Raw genomic sequence first — 26,987 nt, 5'->3', positions numbered from 1 at the left:
ACCTGGCGGCCCATCTCTCAGGTGATTCTGGATTCGGCCAAGCTGATCACGCAGTCATCATACTGGATATTAGTACATTTTTAGTTTGTTGGTGAAATACACAGAGAATAGAAACATCCAGGAAAACAGTCTGCAGGTATCTGAAGCCAGCCATGGCAGGTGACCTAGAGTGAAGGGTGAGTCAAGGTCAGACGCTTGTCTTGTCTGTGCAGGGCTCTGGTGGTCATCGGTGGCCTGCAGGCTTTTTTTGGTTTTCATCTGAGACAGGACCTGGTGTACCCAGGCTAGCCTTAAACTCCTTACATAGTTGGGGAGGACCTTGAGTTCCCGATCCTTCTGCAGCTACTTCCTGAGTGCTGGGATTACAGGCATGCGGCCCCACTTGTGGTTTGCCTCGGGGTTTTTGAGTCATGCAGACTGGATCTGATTTCTGTGAAAGCCAGAAGCATGCAAAGATTCATCCTATCTTTGAGGCATTACACTTTAACACAGGGATAAACCAGTCAACACAACAGACCAGCAAAGGGCGGACAGACACTCACTGTTCAGAAAGGTAGCCTTAAGGGTTTAGACATGTTGTCTTTAGTTCAGTCTTTCAATAATGCTGTCAAGCACATTGTGATGTTTTTGAAGGTGGAAAAATTGATTAAAACCATGTGCTCAGCATCCCACAGTGGAGAACCTGGAATTCAGAGTGAAGCTACCCACTCTGCACTCAGCCCTGGCCTCCTGATGGAACCACTGATTCGTGCCACACTGTATTAGAGGTTGTATTATATTGACACAATGTCAGAGAAGCTACAAGAACAATACAAAAACTTCACACATACTATTCAACCAGACTTTGATCGTCTGTATTTCTTCTTTCTCTTCCTCCCAATGCAGGATGTCTGTTTCCTCCTTCCCCTCTTCTCTACACACCTAAATCTGTAGTAGGAGGGACTGCTTGTTTGTCCCCGCTGCTCAGAGCCCCGAAATAATCACACAGAAATCATATCATTTAAATCACTGCTTGGCCCATTAGCTCTTGCTTCTTATTGGCTAGCTCTTACATATTAATTTAACCCATCTCCATTAATCTGTGTATCGTCATGTGGAAGTGGGTTACTGGCAAAGCTCTGTCCAGCATCTGTCTCCGGTGGGGGCTACATGGCTTCTCTCTGACTCCACCTTCTTTCTTCCAGCATTCTGTTTAGTTTTCCTTGTCTACCTCTATTCTTTTGCCCTATCAGGCCAAGCCAGTTTTCTTTATTAATTAACCAATCATATTCACAGCTTACAAAGGGGAAACCCACATCACAAATCTGAAGACTAAATTCCCAGAGTATCTAGACTACTACACCTAGGACCCAGATCTTGGTGTCTGAAAGCCATTCTCTGCTGAAATGAACTTGGATTTTTTTTTAAAAAAAGAAAGGAGAGAGGCTTCCTGAGCTGGAACAGGCCAGGTAGAAGAACGGATTATGACATCCTATTGTTCCTGGCGATGGGAAGCTCAAAATGTAGTACATCGAGTGCTCAGCAGGACCTACTGGTTACATAAGGACAGCTGGGATGTTACAAGGAATGCAGTGACAGATTATAGTTCATTAAACAACATATTCCTCCAGCAAGTTCACACTGGTGGGCAGTTCTGACAGAGCATCAGCTGAGGAAGCTGGAGGGATGGATGGGCTCAGAAACGTTGCTAGTGGGTACCCATCACTGAATCACATACTGTATGTCAAATTCAATGTGCAGATTTTTAGTTTTTTAATATTTGGTTTAAAATCTCATACAGAACACTGGGACTAAAATGGAGATTGTTAATTGTCTTGATAATTTTCCAGGAGAGTTAAAGTCATAATTGCCACCAAGTCTCTTAGATACCATCTATTTGTAGAGAAAACTGATTACGCTTGCTTTCCCACATCTCCTTGCCTCCAGGGCCCGGGACATCTTGTCTGACACTCCCTGCCCCTATAAAGGCACGTGTTTCATTTCTACATATTTGAGTGAGAAATATGAGTTCTGATGCCATTCTTCCTCTGAATCAAGTCCTGAACAAAATACATCCCCATCCTTCTAAGCCTCATGAGAACACAGGGACATGGACACCAAGGAATGGCTTCTCTGTGGCAGAAACCCAGGGGTAACCATCACTTCTGAAAGCCGAGTTTCCCCACTTATGCCAACTTGGACTTTGTAGGCCACAGAGTTCAAGGGTGTTTCTCTGGAGCAGAGTGACATGACGGATTTGGGTTTGGAAATCAGCAGGCAGGGGTATGGTTCCCAAGGCTTACAGTGAGGTATGGTTCCCAAGGCTTACAGTAAGCTGAGCCTGGAGCTTATACACATCAACAGTGTTAGAGGGGGTTTCCGCTCCAAAAATGACATGATGTGATCCAGTCGGGTCAAGGGTCCACATGTGTTCTGCAAGTAACACACGCCAATATCCTGGAACCACATGGCAGGGCAAGGAGCTCCCACTTTGAGATGCACACCAGAAACGAGGCTGGAGTGTAGCCGAATCCATCTCCTGTCTACCGCTCTGCTTCCGCTGGGGCTCCTGGATCTGCATGAGCCTCTCTGCCAGTCAGCCTTGTGCTCCAACTAGGACTGACTGATGGACCCCGGCTGAAGCTGGTTAAAAGGCCATTCCAGCCTGCCTTTCCTCTGTCACCTGCTTGGCAGTTTCTCTACCAATCACTCGCTTCTACCCAGAGGAGCAGTTCAGAGACACTTGTCATGGCTCTAACCAGTAAGATCAGAGTAAATTCTGGGAGACATTCTCATGGCAAGGCAAGGGGCAGCAGGCACTGTCCTCGCTCCAGTTTGACCCTCTGCTGCACTTTTCCCTTCTGTGGGCCTTCTCTGGTCTCCCGCACTCCCAGTGGCTGGCCTCTATAATAGTCCTTAAAGACAATCCTTGAGCTGGTCTTGCCCATTGGACCTGGAGCTAGTGAGAGCTAAGTGTGACTAGGAATATATCCCCATGCCATGTGTGCATGATCTGAAGTGGGCAGTTTTGAAGGATTAGAAAAGAAGGTCAGAGGCTGTGTGGTCAGAGTCCAGAGGCACTGGCGATAGCTGACGTGGGCTGAGCTATCCAGTCGGCGGATCTAGGCTTTAGGGGGCAGGGAAGGTCAGTTTGCGGAATTGGATCTTTATGTTAAAGGAGTGGAGAACCAGTCATAAAGTAGGAATGAGATGGAGTCGAGATTGAGCAGAGTTGGGCATGGTTGTACGTGGCTGTAATCCCGTATTCGGGAGATGGAGGCGGGATTAAAAGTTCAAGTTTGGCTTCATAGCAAGTCTGAAGCCAGCCTGCATTACCTGAGGGCAGAGCAGAACAAGAATGACAGAGAGACAGAAGGACAGAGAGACAGGGAGAGGCAGCCAGCAGCCAGCCAGACACATGCACGCACGCATGCACATGCACACAGACACACACAATTGGAGGACAAGCACTGAGGGTGAGTTGCTAGAGCTATAACTCCAGTGTTCGAGGGGAGAAACAGTAGAGGCTACAGCTGGCAGGATGGCGATGGTGGTCATACTATATTAATGTAAATATAAATAAACGTAAAATACCAGGTGTTCATGTGTTTGAACACTTGGTCCCCCGCTGGTGCTGTTTTGGGAGGTGGGATCTAGCTGGAGGAACCGCTAAGGGTTGTAGCCTGGTCCCACTTCCTTCTGGTGTGCAGAGATGTGAGCCAGCCGCTTTCTGCTCCTCCCGCCCCAGCAGACACAGCCTGGCTCCTGCCCGTCTACCTTCCCGGCCATGGGGAACTAACTGTATCCTCAAACTGGGAGCCAGATAAGTCCACCTCCTTACGCTGTCTCTTACCAGGTCATGGTGACCACGTAAACACTGACATTGTGGTAGGAATATGGACAAATGACCTGAAAAGCCAGGAAGAGCAGAAGCTGGGGTTTATTTCGTTATTAAGGCCCCTCTTTCAGCCAAGATCTGAACTTCCATCCTGGCGGTGAGGGCTTGTAAGATGACCACACAGTTTCTACTACTAAAACAACGTTCAACCCTTGAAGAGCAGTTGTCTGAAGCTCTTCTGAGAAAAAAAAAAAAAACTCTGGTATTTAAATTTAAATTTAAAGTTCATTCTTACTTTCAAAGAATTCAAAGATACAACATATAAGGGCTGGCTAAAGGGCTTGGTGGTAAAGGTGGTTGCTGCTAAGCTTGAGAACGGGTTTGATCCTGAGCACATGCATGCTGAAAAGAGAGAACTGACTCCCTAAGTTGTCTTCTGACCTCCCCAGGTGTGATGTGGCAGGGGTTCCCTCCAATAAATAAATGAATGAGTAAATGGAATGATTTTTTTTAGAAAGACAAATGTATAAAAACGAAATCTGACAACAAGGGTGTACTTATTTATTTTACCTTTTATTTTCTGGCAGTTCTGGGGCTTGAACCCAGGTCTCACATAGACTAGGCAAACACTCTTGCCATGGAACTACATCTTTAGTCTCTGGACTGATAACTCTAAAAATAATCTCACAAGAGAGAGAAGGCACATACCTGTACTAGTCATACACACATATTCATTCAAATGTACATATGGATGCATATTTTGAATTATCCTAAAACCATAACCTAAAAGGGAAATCTTTACCAAATATGCAGACATAAACAGTAAACTTTATAGAAAACAGTGCTGGTTAGAAAATGTGCAAGTCACACGTAAACATTTCTAAGTTTGTGAGCCGTGCATAATTCCACATTTTGCGCTGATGACGTCATGCTTTCCTGGGGGTCTCAAGTCACACTACACAAGCTGTGCAGATAGTCTCAAAGTACACATCTATTACCATTATCACTTTGAATAGACAAAAAAATTAAGGCGCGGAAAGTCCCATTCTTAGAGTTTTAATGAGTACCTTTGAGCGGTGGCTAAATCTCAGGACACAGCCCCGCACTGCAGACCCTAAATTGGGTACCCTGTGTTGTCTCTGTGAAAGCAGACTGAAGCCTAGAGCCCACAGTCACACATACATGCACACTCACACACATGTGCCAGCACACGCACAGCTTAGAAACTGCTGATTTCATTCATCCACACTCCAAGACCACAGAGGAAAGGGCACCAATGACACAAAAGCTACAGAGTCCCCTGCATGAGCAAGGCATTCTCAAACAAGGAGCTGTCGTCACTAAAGAACTTCTTAAAATGTTCAGTCTGTAATCTGGCATGAAGCAGAGTTATAATAAATGGATTGTCAGACCATCTCAGATCCCCAGACAATTAAGCCATCGTAGGACTTTCTTTGTAAACTGGCAATGAGAATTAAGGCTTGGGAGCAGAAACGCTTAGCAACCTTTGCTAGAATGGCTGACCATCAGGAATAGCTGACTGTTGGCCTCCCAGTGATATCACAGAAGAGGGATGGGCAGCAGGTTCTTGAACAAGTCCACAGAAGGGAGGAGGGTTGTGATTGGCTGATGTAAACCAGGTGAGGTCTGGGGGTGGGGTTGCCATTCCTGAGCTGATGGTCTCTGTAAACATCATTGAGTAGACAAAAGCTTCTAGAATAGTTCTGCAGAAGGCACTGTGAGCCATCCATGGCAGGCTGTCCCATCCTCAGGTCCTTGACGTTTGCCATCTAGGAACACCGAAGCCATAAGCACCATTCTTGCAGAAGGGGAGAGATTGCTGGTCTCGATCTCGGTGGGAAAAAAAAATCTGGAAAATCAAGTAGACACCCATCATAGGTCACACAGGATACTTCAATCATCCGAAAACAAAAAAACTAAAATTAAAATTACCACAGGTGTCTGCCCAAAGTGTAGCTGACTGAGCGAAATGTGCCCTCCAGCCTTGCTGATGCCTGGGGCTTGTAATTAACATGCCTTCCGCCATCACCACTTCATGTGGCCTCTCAGAGTTTGACATGTTTTCTGTCCCTTACAGACACCATGGAAGTATTTCTGTATTTCTTGGGACCTCATTCAGAAGCTCCAACAATAACTGTGTTACTCTAAATAATCCACCCACCTCCATGGCTTCCTCTTTTGACCTTAATCACATTGTTGGAAAGACAGAGCGAGAGAGATTGTCAAGCTACAAGTCAGAGATGTCACCATCCACATCAGACAGCAAAATGTTTCCATCTCACTTCTGGCCACATTACTGGTTTTGAGCTCATTGTAATGAGAGCCCAACCAGACTGACGAAGCTTGCGGCTTACTGCAGAAGCGATTTCTTAGCATAGGGCTTCAGTGACATACTCAGGCCCAAGTTAAAAGAAAGAAAACAATTCAGTAGTTTACAAAAGAACTAGTAGGAGGGGCTAGTGAGATGGCTTCACGGCCAAGGACACTTGTTGCCCTTGCAGAGAACCTGAGCTGGGTTCCCAGCACCCATGTCATCTGGGGAGCTCACAGTCACCTGTAACTCCAGATCCAGGGCATCTTATGCCCTCTTCTGACTTAAGTGGGTATCCACACTCCTGTGGCACACAAACACACTCATTCGAAATAAAATTTATTAAAAAGGAAGGAAGGAAGGAAGGAGGAAAAAGAAGGGGGAGGTAGGAAGAAATAAAGAAGAAATAAAGATAAGTCTAGACATCTTCAAGCTTGGCTCGCTCCTGGCCAGGTAAGGCACCTGAGGGCATAGGGACCCAGAAACTCACCTTAGCATCCTACCGTGGGCAGAATGCAATGGGCAGTTCCCGGTTGGGTACCAGGATGCCGAGATGCAGCATCTCGACAGGTTCATTGTCCGTAGCCACAATCTTATATTTATGGATGATCTGTAACATGCATTGAGACAAAAGCAGAATTAACTCTCCTCTCTCTCTCTCTCTCTCTCTCTCTCTCTCTCTCTCTCTCTCTCCATGCCTTGTGGAATAGCCCAGAATGTGGTTCTAGAAATCCAGTGAACTTTTACCCAGCAAAGAGCCAAGTGGAGCTGCAGCTCAGCCAGTCGACGCCCAATGCACATCCTCTTCCCAAGGCCAAAGGGGAGGTGGGCAAAGGGATTGATCTTTCTCTCCTTTTGAAGCCAGCGTTCAGGTTTAAACTGACTGGAATCTTCAAAGTTGTCTTCACTGGAGCCCAGCACCTGGGTATTTAGCATTAACACCGTCTAAAAAACACACAGAAAGAGACGATACTTTCAAAAATTAGGAGCAAAAGTAATTCACAGAAACACAATAACGATGGTGGATTGTTTGACATGTGTTAGTGAGAGTATGATATATGTGTCTATGTGTGGGGTAGCACATATACCCATGCGCACATGCAGAGGCAAGAGGAGGGCACCTGATGTCCTCTATCACACTTCACCTTAGTCCTTTGAGACAGGGTTTCTCCATGAACCTCGATTTAAGCTGGCAGTCAGCAAGGCCCACTGATCCTCTGTCTGTCCTGCACGATGCTGACCCAAACAACCACATCCGATTTTCTACACGGGTATTGGGGATTCAAATCCAGATCCTCACACATGTACAGCATAATCTGACCTACTGAAACCCCTCCCCATTCCCAGAGCTCTACATGTTTGGGTTTCATGCTCGTGATCACCTCCTTCCTATTTTCCCGATGAAGAGGAGGGTGAATCTTTCTACGGCTCTCCAGAATGAATGCTCTCCTGGTGAAAAGTTTCGGGAAGATGGGATAGACTCTTAGGAAGTGTAACCTTGTCAGGTTTTGCTAAGGAACAGATGTGTAAATTCTACTTACTCCTTTGGGCAAAGCGTAGTCACCCAGAACCGTCGGCTTGTCGAGAGTCCGAGTTGTAAACGGCACACTTGGGGTAAGCCTGAAAAATCACAACTGGAGTTGTAAAAGTGGCCACAGACCACACTTGGATGTGGCATTAGGAACAGAGACAGAGTGAGAAGGGGAGATGCTGTCAAAGTCCAGTCAGGGTGAGAAACAAATCCTCTTTCTTATCCTGAGGGACTATTGGCCACTGACAGCTGCTGGGGAACTGAGGGAAGGCAAAGGATCTGCGTGGAGTTGGGGGAGGGGGTGAATATGATCAAGACACAGTGTATGAATCCACAAAGAATTCAGTTTTTATAAAAAACAAATCCCTCCTTCTCAATATGTTTTTCTCTTCTTTCTTATCACGTTAGTTAAATTTCTTCTACAAGGCTGGCTAGTGGCTCATCGATTATTCTGTTCCATTCAATCTGTGTGCATCTCGCGCCTCACCCAAAGCCTGCATCTCTTCTACTCTATGGCTGTCTGCTCTCCACAAATGTGGTGCTGTTTCCTTTTGATTCGAAGGCTGGAAGTTTCCTTTCCAGGAAGAGCTAGAGGCTAAAAGACCAAGAGGTCTGCCTCTGTGTTTTCTTGCTTTGCCTTCATCTCCAGCCCTACAACCACAGCAGGCTCCCTCCTACTGATAGCGTCTTTCACAGGCAGGCTGTAGGGCTGGCCCCTGAGGTTTGGAAAGTGATGAATATAAACCAAGGCCCTTGTCTCTAGCTTTATAGATGCCTATAATCAGCCAGGGGAGGTATCTTGAGGGGAGCCATCTAGAGGTGTCATTGTTATGTCCTAAGAGAATTCTTTTCTAGTGACATAATGTACTGCCCAAAGCAAAAGAGACTTTCTCAAGTATTGACTCAGAGGCATGTCCTTACCTCATGGATTCTTTTAGACAGGCCTTTAAGTAGGGCATATTCCTCACATCTTCCGCCCGGGGCGTCTGGTTTCCGGGCAACACGCTCTGGATTTCCAGAAGAAGTCTTTCTTGCACATGGGGATTCCGGGATAGATTGTAGAGAACCCACAGCAAGCTGTTCGCTGTCTGAAAGGCAAACAGATAAGAGAGTCTGCCGATCAGTCCGCCATCAGGAGAGCCAAAGGTCACGTTTAGAACCACAGCGGAACCGCTTGAGCGCGAACAAATGCGCGTACTACTGACAAGAGCTGGGTAAATGTAGGGACTATCGGGGCTCGTTTCAGACCTAAACGTGACTCCTGCATGGCCTCAAAATAAGAATTGAAGTAGCACTTGTTTAGTGGGCAAAAACTGAGTACAGAAAGGGCAGAAACGCTCTAGTGGTGCCAACGAAAGGCTTTCTAAAGAGATTTTCCCAATGCAGTTGAAGGCATAACGCACTGTCTTTCTGGAATCTAACACAAGTTCTTCCGGCTACACCCTAAATTACCCACAGACATGAAAAGGGTTCTAGCCACATGCAAAATGTCTTCATTTGAGAATGCAATGCCCTGCCGAAAGAGAATGGGGGACAAGGATAAATTCTAATATCGAATTGAGTACGCTAAGAAGCCAGAGGCTGTTTTTGACAAAGACTGGTGGCCTTTCAAGGGGATCTTTGGTGTCTTTCCCGGAGGTAATCAGGAGCAGTCACCATGGTCACCAGCAGGAGCGAGATGCACATGGGGCTCCTCAGCTGACTTAAACCCAACAGTCTCCTAAACATGGCGGTCATGTCCTCCCTCTGCAGACACCAAGGCGCTGGAACTGAAGCCATGGCCCACTCTCACACTAATGGGCAGAGCACAAGACGGGCCAGAGTCAGGTGGTATTTATTATTTTTGGAAGAACATGGCTCCCAGGCAGTCTTCTTCATGTCAGAGGGCCAGTGGCTTTGGTTGCAAATAAACCGTGGATGGCGTTATTACAGGACAGGAAGAGGGTGTGGGCCTCCACATTAAAGGCAATCGAGCCTCTCTGATCCACCCAAGGTGGCTTTCAGAATGAAGGGAACTGGAAAGGAAATGGATCAGGTGTACAGCCATATCAGCGAGCAGCTCACCACAAGTGTCAAATAGGGCTCCATGGGGCTGGGTAAGTTCAGCTTTCACCACATCCCGGGGGTACTGTCTGGGCCCCTCAGGAAGACGGCAGAGCTTAATTCCAGGGGAAGTGGGTAAGGAAACCTCAAGGGCTCAGCCTGTCCTGGCACGACCTTGGTTGGGAGGGGCACCTGTCTCCTTAACTGACCTCTCTAGCAAATTCACTCTCCACCCACCAGCCACAGTCCACTTGTCAAAGCCTAAACTGGCCAGCTTACTCCCTTGCTTAGAAAATGTTCCTTCATGGCGTAAACCACTATCTGAAGTAGCCACGGGTGTGTGCCTTCACATCCACTGTCTCTCTTCACCGCTGCCATCTAAGTTCTATGAGGAACGGGACTTTGCCTCTCATTCGTAGTGGTTCTCTCTCTCTCTCTCTCTCTCTCTCTCTCTCTCTCTATATATATATATATATATATATATATATATATACACACATATCTATATACATATATGTATATAGATATATGTGTATATGTTCATAAATATGTATATATACATTCACACACATATATTCCATAGTAGGTGCTCTGTAGTTCTTGACCTCTTTCATTTGTTCAGTAAGCGTTTGTTGACCACCTTATATATGCCATGCGCTCCTTTGTGTTTCTGGAATGACGCTGTAGACAAAGCAAGGCCACAGCTTTCACGGAATTCACACTTCAAACAGAGGAGCCATGGCCCTTGATGCTCTGTGGAAAGGCCTGCCACTCAATCTCACAGGGAGATCAGATCACTTACTGCATTTGTCAATCTCCTGCAGTGGGGGGGGAGAGGGGAGGGGTGTGTTCCTAATACAGGAACCCTGCCTTTCTCCTTCCAGAAGCCTTGAAAGGGAAAAATGCAAAGAAGCAATCAACCGGGGAGGTTTCTGCCTGGAGGCTTTAAGGGGCACAGAATGTGGGACTTTGAAGAGTCTGAGTGCCTGTCACACCAGTGACAGCTTAAGACAGGAATGGGAGGCGGCTGCATGGAGAATTAGGAGAATCAGCTGATGAATTGCACACGAGCTGCTGCATTTAAATCAAAACCAAGCTGTCCCAAGCTCATCTTGTTTATACTTATAAGCAGTAAATGTATTATTAGTCTGGAGGACTGTATTCCGATTTTTATCTCATCTTATTTAAAATATAATCAGCCCACAGGCAGTCACCATGGGGTAGTCTGAGTTATTACTAAAAGGCATCAGTGTGTTTGGTGTGTGTTCATGTCAGGGCACATGTATGTACATGCATGTGGAGGTACATGCATGTGGAGGTACATGCATGTGGAGGTTGGAGGCTAACATCAGGTATCTTCCTTAACCACTCTCTACCTTATTGTTTGAGGCAGGGTCTCTCACTGGTCTAGCTACTCTGCCTGTCCCCTGCAGCCTCCTTTCTCCACGTCCCCAGCCCTGTCATTGCCCATCTGGGCCACTTCACCTGGCTTTTTTTTTTTAATCAGATCCTCATGGAGGCACAGACAGTACTTTACCAACTGAGCTATCTCTCCATCCCTCAAGCTTGAGAAACTTAAGTTATCTTGCCAGATCATGGGCTTCCAAATTCAGTCATGGTGCTGGGCAGAGCCTACTCATGGCGCTATCATTGGAGCTCACATTATTACGCACAATCCCTGCCATGCCCTTAAGCACCGAAAGGCCAAGCTTTGCGTCCCCCATGGCGCCCACTATGGAATGCTTACTGCTGGTTTCGTGAGACTGTAGCTACTCGGGTAATTCTGGTGGAGAGAATGATTTCCGCATATGCTTAAAAAGTCAGCGTTCGGCCAAGCGAGTCCCCGCCCACCCTCACCGTCTCCACCGCAGCCAGCTGGAGCTCCGTGACAGCCGCGTACAGTTCTTTCTTGGAAAGATGATTGCGGTGGTAAATGTCGCAAAGGAAATCTGCGCCAGGCTGCTGGGAATATTTCTCCAAGCGGTTGTCGATGCAAGGCTTTACTGTGTGACAGAGTCAGAAAGGAGAGAGAGCCTGAAAATTCGCGTGAGGGCAAGAACCCAAGAAGACCTTGCGACACTGAATCTTTTCAGGGACACTGATAATTTACTAGACAGGTGTCCAGTGACTGTTCTTGCTACACTGGCAAGGACTGGTCAAGGCAGACAAGGATGGATTTCTCAGGATCCGTGGGCATCTTCTAAAAGTGTTGATTCAGAATCAGTGATTGGGGAGCCTGAAGCCAGTCTCTCTCTTTCTTCAGACTGGGACTCACTATGTAGCCCTAGCTGGTCTGGAGCTTGGTCTGGACCGTGCTCTGTAGCCCAGGCTGGCCTCAGCTATCTGCCTGTCTCTGTCTCTAGAGTGCTGGTACCACCCACATAGTGTAGGCGCCACTATGTATCGCCTTGAAGTCTGCATTTCTATCAAGCCCTGCGCAGGTTCTCCTGGTCTGTAGCCACCTTTTGATGAACAAGAGCTCAGTGCCCAGAAGGGATCAGCATGAGAGGGGATGAGAACTGGCCTTATGTGCATATTCCAAGCTTGGCTGTAGATATTACTAAACATTCATACAAGTACAGTGCCTGGGAATACTGTTGACACTCAAACTATTTAGCATTTATGAAACACTCAGACAACTGTCTCTCTCACTCCAATTCGTTACGTGGGCAGACACCGAATTAAAATCACCATGGAGCCAGTGGGCAGGGTGACTGCCTGTGGTGTAGCTCACACTTCAGTCTGAAGCATGGCCTGGTCTGGAGTCTTGGGAAAGCCGCTTAAGCGTGTCTCCGGACCATTGCTTGCAGGCTCTTGGAAGAGTGAGAAGGGTTTGCGTAAGGGTTAAACATATGCACGACTCCTAACGCCCCTATCTATTTCTATCATGGAGCAGAAATAGCCCTAACCACCAAAATACTGTAATCTACCCAATGCTTGTGCGCACTAAATGTTGTACCAAAGTGGAAATTGCTGCCAGTCATTATTTTAAAGATGGAGCAATCAAGGATGAAAAGGTGGTGACACACAGGCCTAAGTCACCACACATGGACTCAAGGCTGTCTCTGAAACTCTTCCCTGAGCCACCGTCAGCTTGCAGAGTGGATGACAGAAAGCTGCTTCCCGCTGCCCCTCCCCCACCCCGCTATGCTCATGACTTTGGAAAGCTGTAGAGAGGAGCGGAAGCATCGCCATGGGAAGATCATGACGACCCAGGCAGGTAGACCACACGAGGCCTGTCCTGGATACAGGACAACTGGATTGCCGTGGGCAGGGGGAAGGGAGGCCCTCTCACCTGATTTGAAAATGGTGTCCCAGGCCAGAGTGTGCGCCTGCCACACTTTGGTGTTGAGGCTCTTGTGCAGCTCCACGGGGGTCACCATCATCTTCCCAAACGTGCTCATCATCTGGAAGAAACACAAGAACTCGGACCCTGCATTCTTCTCTCTAAGCCAGCGTTCTCTTGGAGGGGGAGGATCCTAAATTAGACTCCTGCATCTCCAAAAGGTGGGACTCAATGGCCCTCCAGCTCCCTCATATCTCAAAGATGGCTTTGTGCTCTGTGTTTAACGAAAAGTATAAGTCTCATGACCCTTCTGATACACACACACACATTCATACATATGCACACATACACACGAACATACACACACACACACACACACATTTGGTTATATTAGGACTCAAACCTAGGGCCTTTTGGTTACTAAAAAGGCATCCATTATAGAGCTAAGCTATATTCCTTTTATTTTATTTTTTTTATTTTAGACAAAGGGTCATTGCATTCCTAGGCTGCCCTTGCAGTCACTCTGCAGTCCCAACCAGTTTCAGACTTGGAATTATGTTGCCTTAGTACCTCGACCCAGCGCAGGTATGACAGGCCTGTGCCACCATCCCAGTTTTTATGTGGTCTAATTGCAAAGGAAGAAAAAAGAACTGGACAACTATAATTTGTCTAGTGAGTCCAGCTCCTGAATACCACAGAATCCTTAGCTAATCCCAAATCAATTTCACTGCGTCTATGATATCTCAGGTTACCCACACTATTCAAAAGTGTAAAACCTGAAATATTCTGAAACTTTAAAAAGGTACCTTTGAACCAAGTGACCATTAGTCGAGACACCTTAAGTATGTTTAAAATGATTTTTTGTAGTAAAATAACTTTGCTTAGACTAATAAATAATAGGCTTTTTTGTATGTTTGTGATTGGTGCACATGAATATATTAAAATACAGATATCAAAGTGAATGGACTAATTATGAAAATACTTAAGTGTGTACACTCCTCCTTGGGAGACACAGGGACAAGTTCTGTTAGGCTGCCCAGAGAGACGGCTTACCGTCTTGATGGCCGTGATGAAGGTCAGAGCTTCTTCCTCAGCATTCTCCTGGAGGAGCCCAAATCTCTTCTCGTATAATACAAGGCAGATGCCTGTCATTGAGAATAATCACTACTGTTATTGAATCATAGCATGCCAGAGTCTATGATTAGCTGGCTTTTAAAGACTGAGTCCTGTGTCTCATGGCATTGTGGTCTCTTCTGGAAGGAAAGCAACATTTCAAAGAGTGAGAAAGGAGGCCAGGGACACTCTCTTCCCCCTCGAGACATCATTTCTGGGAGCAAATGACCCATGAGCTTTCCATCCTGATGAGAGACGCACCGTCCACACCAGTCCCAGGGAGGTGAGGACAGAGGTGTATCACTGGCTCAGAGCCCTGCACTGCTTTCCACCCTGATGAGAGACGCACCGTCCACACCAGTCCCAGGGAGGTGAGGACAGAGGTGTATCACTGGCTCAGAGCCCTGCACTGCTTTGATTCATGCTATTGGAGTAGTTATTGGCTTCTGCTGCCAAACACAGGATACAGAAGTAGCCATGAGAAAAAGGGCTGGAAAGAGATGAGCTAGGGACTAAGTTCCCGTATCTGCCAGGTACTGGACCAGCACAGGACAAGCGTTTCTCTGTTCTGTTTTCCATTTAATAATGTTTCCTAGGTTCAACCTATTTTCAAATAAGATTCCTTAGTCTTTAAACCCTTTTACATAGAGAATATTTGAATTATAGGATACCCATGTCCCCTGAATTAGATGTGATGATCGAACATGTTGTTTTAATTACTTTCTCCTTGACTGTGTGTCCACACAGGGATGTATATGGGTTGGTGTGGGTGGCAGCATCTGCAACAGTGTTTAGTTCCATGATGCTTTGCATCTGTACCATAGCATTAATCTAAGAATGACGATGTTGTCCTACATGACCATGATACATTACTAATGTCCCTGAGAGCTTGACCCGTTCTTTACTAGATCCACTATGTGGTTGTTTAGAAAGCCCCCCACTTGTCTTAAAGGGTACCTTCTGTAACTGCTAACGTTCCTGACTGAATGCATCCTGTTTAAGCTTTCAGTAGCCTTTTTATCCCACAAGGCCTGACTTGGGTACCACCAGGAGCCTGTGGCACAGCTCTGGGACGTCCCCTGACTGTGAAGCAGTGTCCATCACTTATTCTCACCGCCGTGCACACAATTGTGAAGCTCATCTTAAAGTTACGAGGCGTTACTGTTTCCCTTCAAGGTAAACTTTGATCAGTGATTGGGAATGTTCCCTGACTGTCTACTAAATACAAAGGCTTTAAGTGGTCATGGAAAATCCTGTATAGGAAGAGTCATGAATGGGTAAAGAACGTTTAGAAAATGACCACTCACAAAAACTACAGTAAAATCAACATCAAACTTCCTTATTCATGAACACCTAGGTTTAATAACTAGTTGATCCTCTCTGGGAAAGTTACTTAAGATCACAGGGTTTTGAGCTTATCAGCAGAGAATGGCACCATGGACATAGCAGTTCTGACCCACTCACACTTCTCTGTGGTTTTGAAGACAAGGCAGGGAGGTGGATTCAGTCAGAAAGTGCTGCTTTCCCAATTGTGGGCATTATTTTGGGTGCACACTGCAAACTCATGCCACAAAGTTTGTACGCCTGCGCAAACGCAGCTGCTGTTTGTACAAGGTCAGCTCTCCTCTTGCTCTTACCCCAGTTTACCCCTGACTTGTACAACGCTTTTTCCCTAAGACGACTCCAGTTTTATCCAGAGCATCCAGGTAAGAAATCAGGTCTATAGGCAAGAAATCAAGGTGGATCTGGAATTCTGATAGTAATCCTGAGGCCCCAGGACAGCTTCAGTAGCTATGTGACCCATTTTTTGATAAAGGAAAATAAACTTTCCCCCTATTTTTGAGACAGGATATTGCTGTGTAGCCCAGGCTAGCCTTGAGTTCATGTCCATCTTCCTGCCCCAGTTTCCTCAATGCTAGGACTAGAGGCATGAGCTACCACACCAATCAACCAATCTACTCTTTTGACTTTTTAGATCTCTCTCTCTCTCTCTCTCTCTCTCTCTGTGTGTGTGTGTGTGTGTGTATGTGTGTGTGCCTGTGTAAAGTGTGAGATTATAGATGCATATGTGCCCCCCACACTGAGCACGTGGATATTAGAGGACAACCTTGATGTTGGTCCTTCCTTCTACGTTGTTGGAGACAGAGTCTCTTATGGATTGTGATTTCTTACACCAGTCTAGCTGGCCTGGGAGCTTCCCGGGATTCCCTTCCCCCTGCCTCTCATCTTGCCACAGGAGCACTGGGATCACAGACTTGTGCTCCTGTGTCTGACTTGGTGTGAGTTCTGGAGATTTGAACTCAGGTCTTCAGGCTTGCACGCAGACCTTTACCTGCTCAGTTACTTCCTCAGCACTCTCTGAGGTCTCTTGATGCAAAGGCAGCAGAGTAGTCTATTTTTATCTCCCGGGTTCCCTGTTGTCTCTGCGTAGAGTGCAGAGGCAAGGGAGGGGCAGCTGCTGTTGCTTTGACTCCAGCCAACACGCTAAGAACATCCTTCACTCTTGTGCCTGGGTGGGGGCTTTACACTCCCGACTCCACTGTCTGGAGCTCTCATCCAAAGAGGCCTTTCCAGCGTCCTCTTTTCCTGACTTTCGTCTGCTTAGTGGAGAGGACTCCCCTCAGGAAGGTCCATGCGAGGCCCACATGTCTGTTCTTTAGTCCTTTAAATGTCCTGGATCTGTCACTCTGGAACTGTAGGTTGTGAAGCCAAAGACACGGTCCACTTTGTCCCTCGCCGTGTCCCTAGTACTTAACAGTGCCTGGCATATAGGATTTGTTTAATAAATGCTTGTTGGATGACTTCATAAACAACCTATTTTACAAGTCATAACTAAAATGGGTTTGTATGGTTTAGTCAGAGTTGCTGATAATCTATCATTATGGAAGTGTAAGAAGAGCTCAGTTTTACTCCCCAGATCCCTTGCAAACTTAAACGAACAAGACTACAAAGTCAACTTACTTTCAAAGGACCATTTGTTCAGCTCACTGTACAAGTCTTTGATGCGGCCTCCTTCGTCACACAGCTCATCTATTCTCCCCATAAAATCAGCCAAGACCTTGAAAGAAAGCAGCCAGGAAAGACACATCTTTACGTCACTGAAGGGACAGAGAAGGTTGAATCTCGGGAGCTCATTGGAGGGTATCTCTGCTGTTGGTGGTGGCTGGCACTAATTATGCACTGCCTTCTCCAGGTCTTTCCCTCACTGTTCCCTAAGCTCTTCCTGTCACCACTGAAACTCAAACTTCAGGCTCATCTTAAGGGTATCTCTGGCAATTGTCTTATGTTCACGTGTGTGCGTGTGTGTGTATGTGAGAGAGATATGTATGTATGTAGGTATGTGTGTGGGTGGCATGTGTCAATGTGCTCATGTGTGGAGGGCAGTGGCTGACATTTGGGTCAACATTTGGTGTCTACGTCTGTTACTCTACATCCTAGTGTTTGAGTTAGGGTCTCTCATTGAACCTGGAGTTCTGAAATGTGGTTGACCAGCCAGGCCAATGAGCTCCTAGGGATCCTCCTGTTTCTACCCCCAGTCCCGCAGCCACCAGTACTGGGATTTGAACTCCATGACTGGAGTACACACACGCGCGCCAGTTCTGGGGTTTGAACTCAGGTCTCCATGAAAGAGTGCAAGCCCTTTACTGGCTGAGCCATCTCCCCAGCTCTGGTTCTGATCTTCTAAGAAGAAAAGCACCCTTTGTGGGCAGACAGGGTGGGTGAACCCGAGGGCGGAGTCAGACTAACTGAAACAGCCGCTCAGGGACTGTGGTGAGTTGGGAGAGGCATCTCCACTCTGCACTTCCACATCTGGGCAGAAGCCCGTCTTCCCACCAGCTGCTTGTGTGAAGTATGTGGAATCTGGAGCCAGGAAACCTACAAGTTCTGGACATAGCTTCCTCAGTAGATAGAGTCACAACTTTGGGACAGCCATACAAGGCCTCTAGCTGCTGGAATCCAAAACCAGAGCCTGAGGAGACTCAGGCCTCACACTTGTGAAGTGTGTCTGGGACCACACGTGGTTATAAAGTGTGTTATCTTAGCCGACCTGCACTGCAACCTTGCAAGGCAGGAGGCACAGCTAATGCTCCCATTTTCCACATCACAGATGAGAAACAGTTCAGAGACACTAAGTCACTTGTCCAAATAACTGACGACCTGCTGAACTATACCCGAGAGAAGGGGTGAGTGGTCGGAAGCCTGCAGGTAACAAACAGGCATGCTTAGCTTGCTTATGTAATGCATTTAAAAGTAATTAGAATTTTATATAAAAAAGCCAAGGGAAGAAAAAAAGAAAGCAAGAAAGAAGAAAAGCTGAGCATGGAGGTTCACCTTTAACCCAAGACTAGGGAGGCAGAAGCAGGTGGAGCTGTATGAGTTTGAAGCAAGCCTGGTCTACATAGAAAACTCCAAGCCGGTAGGGACTACATGGGGGGAGGCCCTGTCTCAAAGAAAAAGGAAAAAAAAAAGATTAAGAAAGCCCAAGAGATTTCACATACATGTATGGATTTCCCATAATCTGGCTTATTAATGTTATCTCTATTACTACCACAGGATGACCCTGGGTGTGTACCTCCACATGACAGTAGCTAGCTGGATTTGGAGCAGATATCCCCTCTAGAAAAGGCTTAACTATGCAACTTGCTAAACATCCGACTTGGGGCTTGCATTACTGTGTTATATTAATTATCCCGCTTTCAGGAGCTCCTAAGCTGTACGAGCCCATCTGGTTCCAGGTCCAACTCAAATCAACCTCCAACGTGAATAAGAGTAAGAAGAGACCACTGTATGCTTAAGCCTGCTGCATGGCCCCCTGTTGGCTCGATGCTGTTGCTAAAGTCCTTTAGCATGGTATAAAGTCATTCTTAAGGGTAAGGTTTGCCCATTGTCAGGGATCTTTTCCGGATCATCCATCGGCATGGAATGTGAAATCTCTGGTCACATCAAGCCATTTCATCCCCCACCATTGTCAGAAGACTAGCCTACAGGAGCGCTTCCCACTGGGTACCCTCAGTCTCGCCTCGGTGCGCCTATTCTGCATGCAAAGGCCCCTCAAAGGTTGAGACCCAAAGACTAATCAGCAGCTCTCTGTCCTGGAGAGCCCAGGGAAAGCTGACCCAGTACACGCACACACCTCATTGATTTTATTGTCCAGTTTCATGATCTCCACCGGCTTCATCAGTTTCTTTTGGAAGGCGCTGCGGATCCTCTGCCAATCTCTTCCTTCCCTGCGGAGACAGATTGCGTTTAGGGCGCCCGGAAAGAAGCAGCGCAGCGATTCACCGAGCACCGGTAGTAAGCTAACCCTGCAGGTCGCCTGGGAAATTCTCTGGAACTTTAGCACGCTTTGAATATGCGCGGCTGTCCATTAGGGACCCAAGAGGGGCTTCCAGAGTCCCTCTGCTCCCTGGGGGAGCTGATGGCTGTTAATGGTTGATGGGGAAGGGATAGTCATTTTTCTTCAGTAGTGTAGGCTCCGACCAAGTTGACAGGGCGCTAAATAACCCCACCCATGCTCGTGCAAGCAACCTCAGGGAATCATGAACACCTACAAAAGCGACATAAAATTAGGATGGGGAGTTGTTGGGATGGGGAGAATCCTCGCGGGAGTGAGAGGGGGATCGAAGAGAAGACGCATAATGAAAGCGACTAGAAATTATATACGTATATATATATATACATATATATTATATACATTATATACACGTATGAAATTGACGAATAAATGTTAAAACACTTGATTTGACATTATGGTTAAATCTTGCCCATATTGATACCAGGAACACGAAGCTAAATTAAAAGAGATTGGAGCGTTAGGTATGTCCTGGTGGGGATGCAGGCATGTGTAAATCCCCTCACTGTAAGGCTCTTGGGGGGGGGGCGATCCACTTCTACACTATAATTTGAGGATTGCACAGGCGTTCAACGGAGCAGGGGCTTTTGTATTCGTTCTGCGTAAGAAAAATCCAACCCTAGGAAACTCTAACTACCCCCTTCCCTACTGCCCCGCATGTCCTGGCCCCCACCGCCTCCACCCCGCGGAGGACACTCACAGGATCAGAAGCCCGTAGCCCTCGTTGCGGTGGTCCCGATAGGCTTTCCAGGGTTTGATCTCCAGTCTTTGGGGATGCGCGCTCTCCGTCCGGTATAGAGCTTCTAGCAGGCTCGGCGAGCCCAGGTGCACCGAGTCAAAGGAGCCCAGCTTCATCCGGAAAATCTGGCCGTACTTCTTGTGGTACTCAACCTGCAGAGGGGCGGGCCTAATGCCATCAGCACGCACCCTTTGGTGCTGGGGGAGCTTTTTCCTTGAGCCACTGCTGGGCTGCCTGAGCTCCCTTCCCCTTTCCCCTCGCCTGGCCACTCCGACAGGAAGGAATAGGGAAGAGGGGAGTGACAAGTTATTTACCAGAGTGTCATGCTGTTTCTTCAGGCCGCCTTTCCAAAGAATCTCCAGTAGACTGCCTAGCAGTGGCCAGTTGGTTGGTCCAGGCAGGGAGGTGGCGTCCCGACTCTCACCACCTGTCACCAGCGGGCAGAGGGGCACCTCTTTTGGCTCGCGGGAAGCGTACGCCTTGGATGTCACCCCTCTAGGGGGCTGCCCAAGGTCCCGCAGCCGGCTCAGGAAGGCGATCAGAGAACGCCTTTTGTCAATGGGACAGCTCATAGTAGCAGGAGACACTTGAGTCACGAGGAGGAGCAGGCACTGGAAGGGGTAAAGTGTTTTGGAGGTGGTGTTGGGTTCTGAAGTCTTGGCGGTTTGGGAAGAGAGGCAAACTGAACCCGCGGGTGTGGTGGAGTGGTATAGAGCAGGAGGCAGATGCCCAGGGATGCTGCAAGGTTCAGTGGCTTAGGGCACAGGTGCCTGCCCTGAGCTGGCCACAGGGGCTGGAGAAGAGCAGCCGGGGTTTGGTAGTTTTGAGTAGAGTCCTCTGTGGGTCTCCAAATTTGACTTCTCCGATCTGAAGCCACAGGATGTCAAGGAGGGTAGAAGGGACGCCGCCAGGTCGGATGCACCTCGGTGTGCCTCCTCAAGCTCCCAGACTCAGGGACCTCGTATTTATGGATACAGGGCATGCCGCGATGGCCAATGAGCATGCTGAGTAGGGCGGAGGGGGACCTGCTGGCAAAGCTGGGAGGGACGCGGGGAGTGGGGGGCGGGAGTGAGAAGAGGATGGAGTCAGCAAGGTGAATGAGGGCGCCAAGGCCTAGGGTGACCGGTGCGCTGCGCACCGTGGACTCCACCCCGGAGATAACCCGGGCAAGGCGCGTCGAGCCTAGGGTTCAGCGAGTGCGTTGCGAGCGCTCCTCCCTGCCCTCCTGCAGGCTGCAGCTGGCCTTGCAGCTGCCCGAAGCTGCGCTTGCACAATCGCCACGCAGGGCGGGCAAGGTCCCAGAGGACAGCCCGGAAGGCCGCCCGCGCCTGCCAAGCCTAGTGGAGAGCGCGATTTTTCCAGCATCCCGGGAGACAGGTTTACGCAGCCTGAGCTGGACTACTGTTGGACGAAAGTTGCCTTTTTGAGCGACTAAAGAAGAAGAGGACTTGAGACTAGTATAGAATGCACCAATAAGGGAGGCTGTGACCTTCTTACCGTGGGTCTTAAGTTAGGCAGGAAAGTCCAGTACTGTTTGCAGAATTTCTCTACCAGATTCCTAGATGCTTCAGAGAGGGTTGTTAGGGAACTGAGTAAATCAATGTGTGTTACATAGGTGTGTGTCTGCAGTGCAATCAATAAAGGGTGCTAGTGGCATTAGCTCTTCAGGAGATTGAGGAATGCGCTGGAGGGCATGGCTTAGTTTCCTTTGGACAGCTTCCCTCACTTCCCCTAAGCCTTTCCTTCTGGCGATCCACCCACCCCATGCAGAGTAGAGGCGCCCACAGATTCCCAAGAACTCCACTCACTACCTAAAGTCCACCTAAGGCAAGCAGAGCTATCCACAGATGTAATCGTACTTTTGTGGCTGGCTACAATAGGATAGGACTCACTTTCTTAATTCTGGAAAGGAAAGTGCTGGTTCCAAGTGACTCGCATTGTTTCCTGCTGATCCAGTGCAAAGCCACCAGCACCCGGGCAGGAGACAGACCCACCCCCTCCAGCTTTCCAGTCACCTGACCTAAGGTTATTGTGACCCAGGTGCATGCAAATGTTTCCCTGTGAAGCCTTCCGTAAACTTATCTGCCATTTCCAAAAAATCTTCAGTCTGATTTGTGGTTTGGGCTCCAATACTGTCATTTCAAATTTGTTCTAAGAGGCCAGGGTGAATCAAAAACAGTAGCTACACATAAATAATGATTTAGATGTAATCTACTAGATCAATTCAAATATGCACTGCAGTGTACATAAGGCACAGCTATAAATTTATATAGTCTTTTGTGTATTCATGAAACATACATCTTATTATATGTAATGTAGTGCAAGTCAGATACTGTATGAAGGTATCATATGTCATATTTCTGAGAACTTGAAACAAAATAGGAATTTTGCACCAAAATTTCACCTCAGCTCAATATGGAAAATATGGGAGCTGAAAGCAGATGCAACCCCATCCCCCACACTTAAGAAATTAAACACCCTCCCTGCCCATTGTCACAGACATCAGTGGCCCCAGCGACATTCACACCCTGCAGTCTCTGACCCGGCCTGACTCTTCAGCATAGACATTCACATGCATCATCGTTTCTATCACTTTCATGAGACAGTGTCTCATAGCCGAGGCTAGCTCAGACTCCTCATTCTCCTGACTCCACCCCTAGAATGCCAGAATGACAGGTTTGCTCCACCATGCCGAGCACCACCCTGTGAATTATATCACTGTGTCTTCAACACGAATATGTGAGACTATTGGAACTATTCCTTCAGTGACAATGTCTTTCCTGAGGAGGATGGGGTTTTAGAATGTTTTCTTTTGGTATCTAGCATAGAGTGTGGTGTAAGAGGTCTCGTGCTGCTGGTGATGGAAAAGCACATCCCTAGAGGGAGGGTCTGTTTCAGCATCTCTTCCGACAGTGTCTGGATGCTGTAAAGACTGATGTGTGGCAACTGTCTTCCTATTTCAGCCAGTGAGCTATTTTTCCTTATTCTGTTTTTATTTTGGGTGCTCAAGAAGGAGACAAGTTTCAGATGAACTAGATTTTCCTGGGGATTGTGCTTTCTCCTCGGGGCTTCCTGCTCAAACACGGAGAATTCGGATTAATTATGGAAGCTTTGCTTTAACTTAGGCTTGTCTCACTTAGTTCTTATAATTTAACCCATTTATTTTAACCTATGTTCTGTTGCGAGACTTGCCACCTCATCTCTCCATACTGCCCATGCTGCTTCTTCCTCATCTGATTGGTGACTCTGCCTTTCTTTCTCCCAGAGTCCTCTCTGTCTCTGGAAGTTCCGCCTCTACCTCCTTCCTAGCTATTGGCCTTTCAGCTTTTTATTGCACCAATCACAGCAATGTGTTTTCATACAGTGTACAAATATCCCACAACATTTCCCCTTTTAAGTCTAAATGAAAAGGAAATGCTTTAACTCTAATACAGCAAAATTATATACAATAAGAAAGATTATCAAGTAAGAGTTACATTCACAATGTCCAATCCATTTGTATTTGTAAAAGTTGAAGAAATTTATCCATCTGTCTTGATGAGTTCAAAGTTTTGTACTTAATTTACTTTCTATCATAACCAAGGAAAACTGTAAGTATAATTATCTAATCTTCAACTGCATCAGAAACCCGAGAAAGATGTAATATTACCTATGTAAACAGGAAGTGTAGAACAAGCAACTTTCAAGACTAAGGAATAACAGAGACATCTGGCTGCCTAGACAGTCACCCCAAGGTTCCTCTGTAATGCTGGGGCATCCATCTTCAGCCTACAGGCCTAACATATCTAGCAGATGTTTCTGTGAGGCAGGAACTTTGAAGGCCTAGCCTATCTTTTCAGTTCAGCAATTGCCGTCTTTTGTGTCCTTCTTGTTCAGTTTGGACAGCATACTGTCAACAGTTGAGGCAAGGGCAGTTTCTTGCCCAGTAGCTAACTTTGCCATAAATGAATGCAAACTCCATATGGGGGTTTGTCAATGCCCATCATTCTCTTTTTGAAGTAAATTGGTGCTGCCATGAGCAGATGTGCCTTACTGTCATGAAAAAAGCCTTATGTTATTAAAACATTAAAATGCTATATTCTGTAGGACTCTGAAGTGTTTGAAGACCATCTATCTATTTAAAACATGTCTCTGATTGATCTTGAAAACATGTCTAACGTAAGTTTGTTTGTTATAGATGACTAACTACTAACCTGCATTTTCTTATTATCCTAAATAGCTTTCAAGGACTAGAATGCTACATTTTTAAATGAGCTGTGTAAGTACAATGCCTGAAGCAAGAAATAGAAACATAAGATACAGTGTAACAAAAATAACCTTAAATTTTTACCAATATACAAAAATATCTTAAACAAGAGTAGAAACATATACACAGTATGACAGAATAACCTTAGTTTGTATCAATATACAAAAATCCACACAAATGTAAAAATTTGAGACTAGTTTTTTTTTTTAGTTTGAAAGTAGATTCAGTAATCTATCCTTTTATCCTATCATTTCTATATCTTCCCCTTTCTTTTCAGAATGAGATCCCTGAATCTAATTTTCTTTCCTTTGTTTCCTCCTTGACCATGACTAATAGCAGGAACTTTAGTGCTTTTTGTTTTGTTTTTGAGACAGGGTCTCACTATGTCTCCCTGGATGCCCTGGAACTTTCTATGTTGAGCAGGCTGGTCTTGAACTCACAGAGATCTTCCTTCTTCTGCCTCTCAAGTGCTGGAATTAAACTCATGTCCCACACTCTTAGCTAGTGCTTCACTTCTTCATGTAGTCCAAAAAGATACTTAGGAGGGCAGGAGATGACCAGTTAGTGTATCCGAAGGAGTATACACTACTATTCATAAAAGAAAATGGCTAGTCATGGAAGTTTGTGCCTCATGTGCACTGGAGAAAGTCTCTAGCCATTGCTATCCTGGATGGAAGTGGAAGGAAAGCGTGAAGTTCACTGAAAGTCCATTGAGTAGAACATTCCTCAGTCCTTGAAGAGGTTCATAACACTGGACGATTATGTTGTGCAGTCTCAGGAACTCATCCTTCTCCCTTGGCCTCATGCCTACTTCATTTCATAGCCTCTAGGAGTCATGCAGCCAGGGGGCCTTTCAGGATTTCCTAATAAAAGATCTGGAAGTGGCTCCTAAGTGCCAACACCATCTCCAAGACTGGTCCAGGCCACCTCTGTGGTTCTGGGAAGTCCTAGCCAAGTCCTGAAAAGATTAATTAGACCCTAGCCTTTCTACAGTGCAACCACACATGACTCTGTGTGTGTATGTATATATGAGTGTGTGTGTGTGCGGTATGTTCTTGTGCAGTGTGAGTGTATATGCTTATATGTGTGAATGTGTGTGTGTGTGTGTGTGTGTGTGTGTGGTATAACCTGTTGGAAGGCAAAGGCTTGATCCTCTGTACTGGGAAACACAAAACTCTTCTAAATATATGGATTGGCAATACAGCTTCAAGCTTCAAACTTTGACCGACCTAGGGCGAGAGTTTCAGACCCACTTTTTGACTGTGGAAACTCAGAGGGCTGACTCTTCGTTTCTTGAGCAGAGAGTGTTGGAACTAACACCATAGCCAAATGCAAACATCAGAGAAATGAGGACGGTAGCAGCAGAGGCTCCCGTGAGGACCCTGCAAAGTCCTTAGCAAAATGAGGTGTGCAGGAACTCACCATGCAGCGAGCATGTATAGCAGGCCCTGCTCTTTGAAGCTACATGGAAGGCAGGTGTTGCAATTATTATTTCCGTGCTCAGTTAAACAGTTGTAATTTGTGCTTGTGGTGCGGGTTTTGGAAACATGACCTCCTGCGTGCCAGAGAAGCGCTCTTCCACTGAACTATGTCTCTAGATCTTTAACTGTTTTGAGACAGGGTTTCACTGAGTTGCTTAGGCTGGGCTCAAACTTGCCATCTTCTTGCCTTGGGCCGTCCAAGCAGCTGACATCAAGTCGTTTTGTTTAGCAAACTGTGCAGTCGAGTTGAGCTGAAGCAGACGAGTAAAGAGGGTCCCAGTGAGGACAAAGCTAAGCTCAGTCACTCAACAGCACATATACCAGAGTCAATTTCCCCTCGCTTGAAGCCACAGTGATGCTTCCAAAAAACCATACTTGCTCTGCCGGGATTTTTCTAAAAGCGACAGGAGCAGGCCCTTGGCCTGAATCTGACTGCCCATGGAATTCATAACTATAGAAAACAGACTCTTGGATCACTGAAGTGTAGTGAGGGGCTGCAGGCAGGCCTGCTTTTCATCCCGCCCGGTTCCTGCACAGCTAGCTTAGCCCCAGAAATAACAACACACAAATTGTATTCATTTAAACACTGCCTGGCCCATTATCTCTAGAGAGTTAGTTACTGGCTAACTCTCACATCTTGATTAACCCATTTCTAATAATCTGTGTAGCACCACGAGGTGGTGGCTTACCAGGAAAGATTCAGCATGTCTGACCTGGTGGCTGACTCCATGGCGTCTGCCTCACTTCCCTTCTTCCCAGCATTGTGTTCTGTTTACTCTGCCTACCTTATTTTCTGTCCTATCAAGGGGCCAAGGCAGTCTCTTTATTAACCAATGAGAATAACACATAGAAGGCCCACCTACATCATTGAAGCCATAATATTTATGGCTTTTCTCCTGTGTTTTTCTGCCCAGTTACTTACATCTCCTCGAAATTGTAAGCTGCTGTCTTTTTGTTGTTGTTGTTGTTGATTAACCCTCCTGTAACACGTGACACAGGCTCTTTCTGTTGAACAGCACCCAATAAGCAAATAATAGGCAATTGAT

The 26,987-nt window shown here is 46.7% G+C and overlaps 1 protein-coding gene across 1 annotated transcript; it reads right to left on the bottom strand.

Moving 5' to 3' along the window:
- Positions 1 to 4,369: 4,369 nt before the first annotated feature.
- Cyp24a1 (cytochrome P450 family 24 subfamily A member 1) lies at positions 4,370 to 21,140 on the bottom strand. Its single transcript, XM_087910947.1, has 12 exons — positions 20,529 to 21,140; positions 20,176 to 20,366; positions 19,257 to 19,350; positions 17,084 to 17,180; positions 14,063 to 14,154; positions 13,019 to 13,130; positions 11,581 to 11,726; positions 8,602 to 8,768; positions 7,691 to 7,769; positions 6,897 to 7,094; positions 6,640 to 6,759; positions 4,370 to 5,687 (listed from the first exon to the last, which is right to left on the bottom strand). Exons 1-11 carry the CDS (start codon positions 20,784 to 20,786, stop codon positions 6,649 to 6,651), a joined length of 1,545 nt encoding a protein of 514 aa, XP_087767073.1. The 5' UTR covers positions 20,787 to 21,140; the 3' UTR covers positions 4,370 to 5,687; positions 6,640 to 6,648.
- Positions 21,141 to 26,987: the final 5,847 nt, after the last annotated feature.

This window comes from Myodes glareolus, chromosome 10, assembly GCF_982192425.1.
Source record: "Myodes glareolus chromosome 10, mMyoGla1.1, whole genome shotgun sequence".
NCBI classification, from domain to species: domain Eukaryota; kingdom Metazoa; phylum Chordata; class Mammalia; order Rodentia; family Cricetidae; genus Myodes; species Myodes glareolus.
This window is presented reverse-complemented; position numbering and strand designations above follow the sequence as displayed.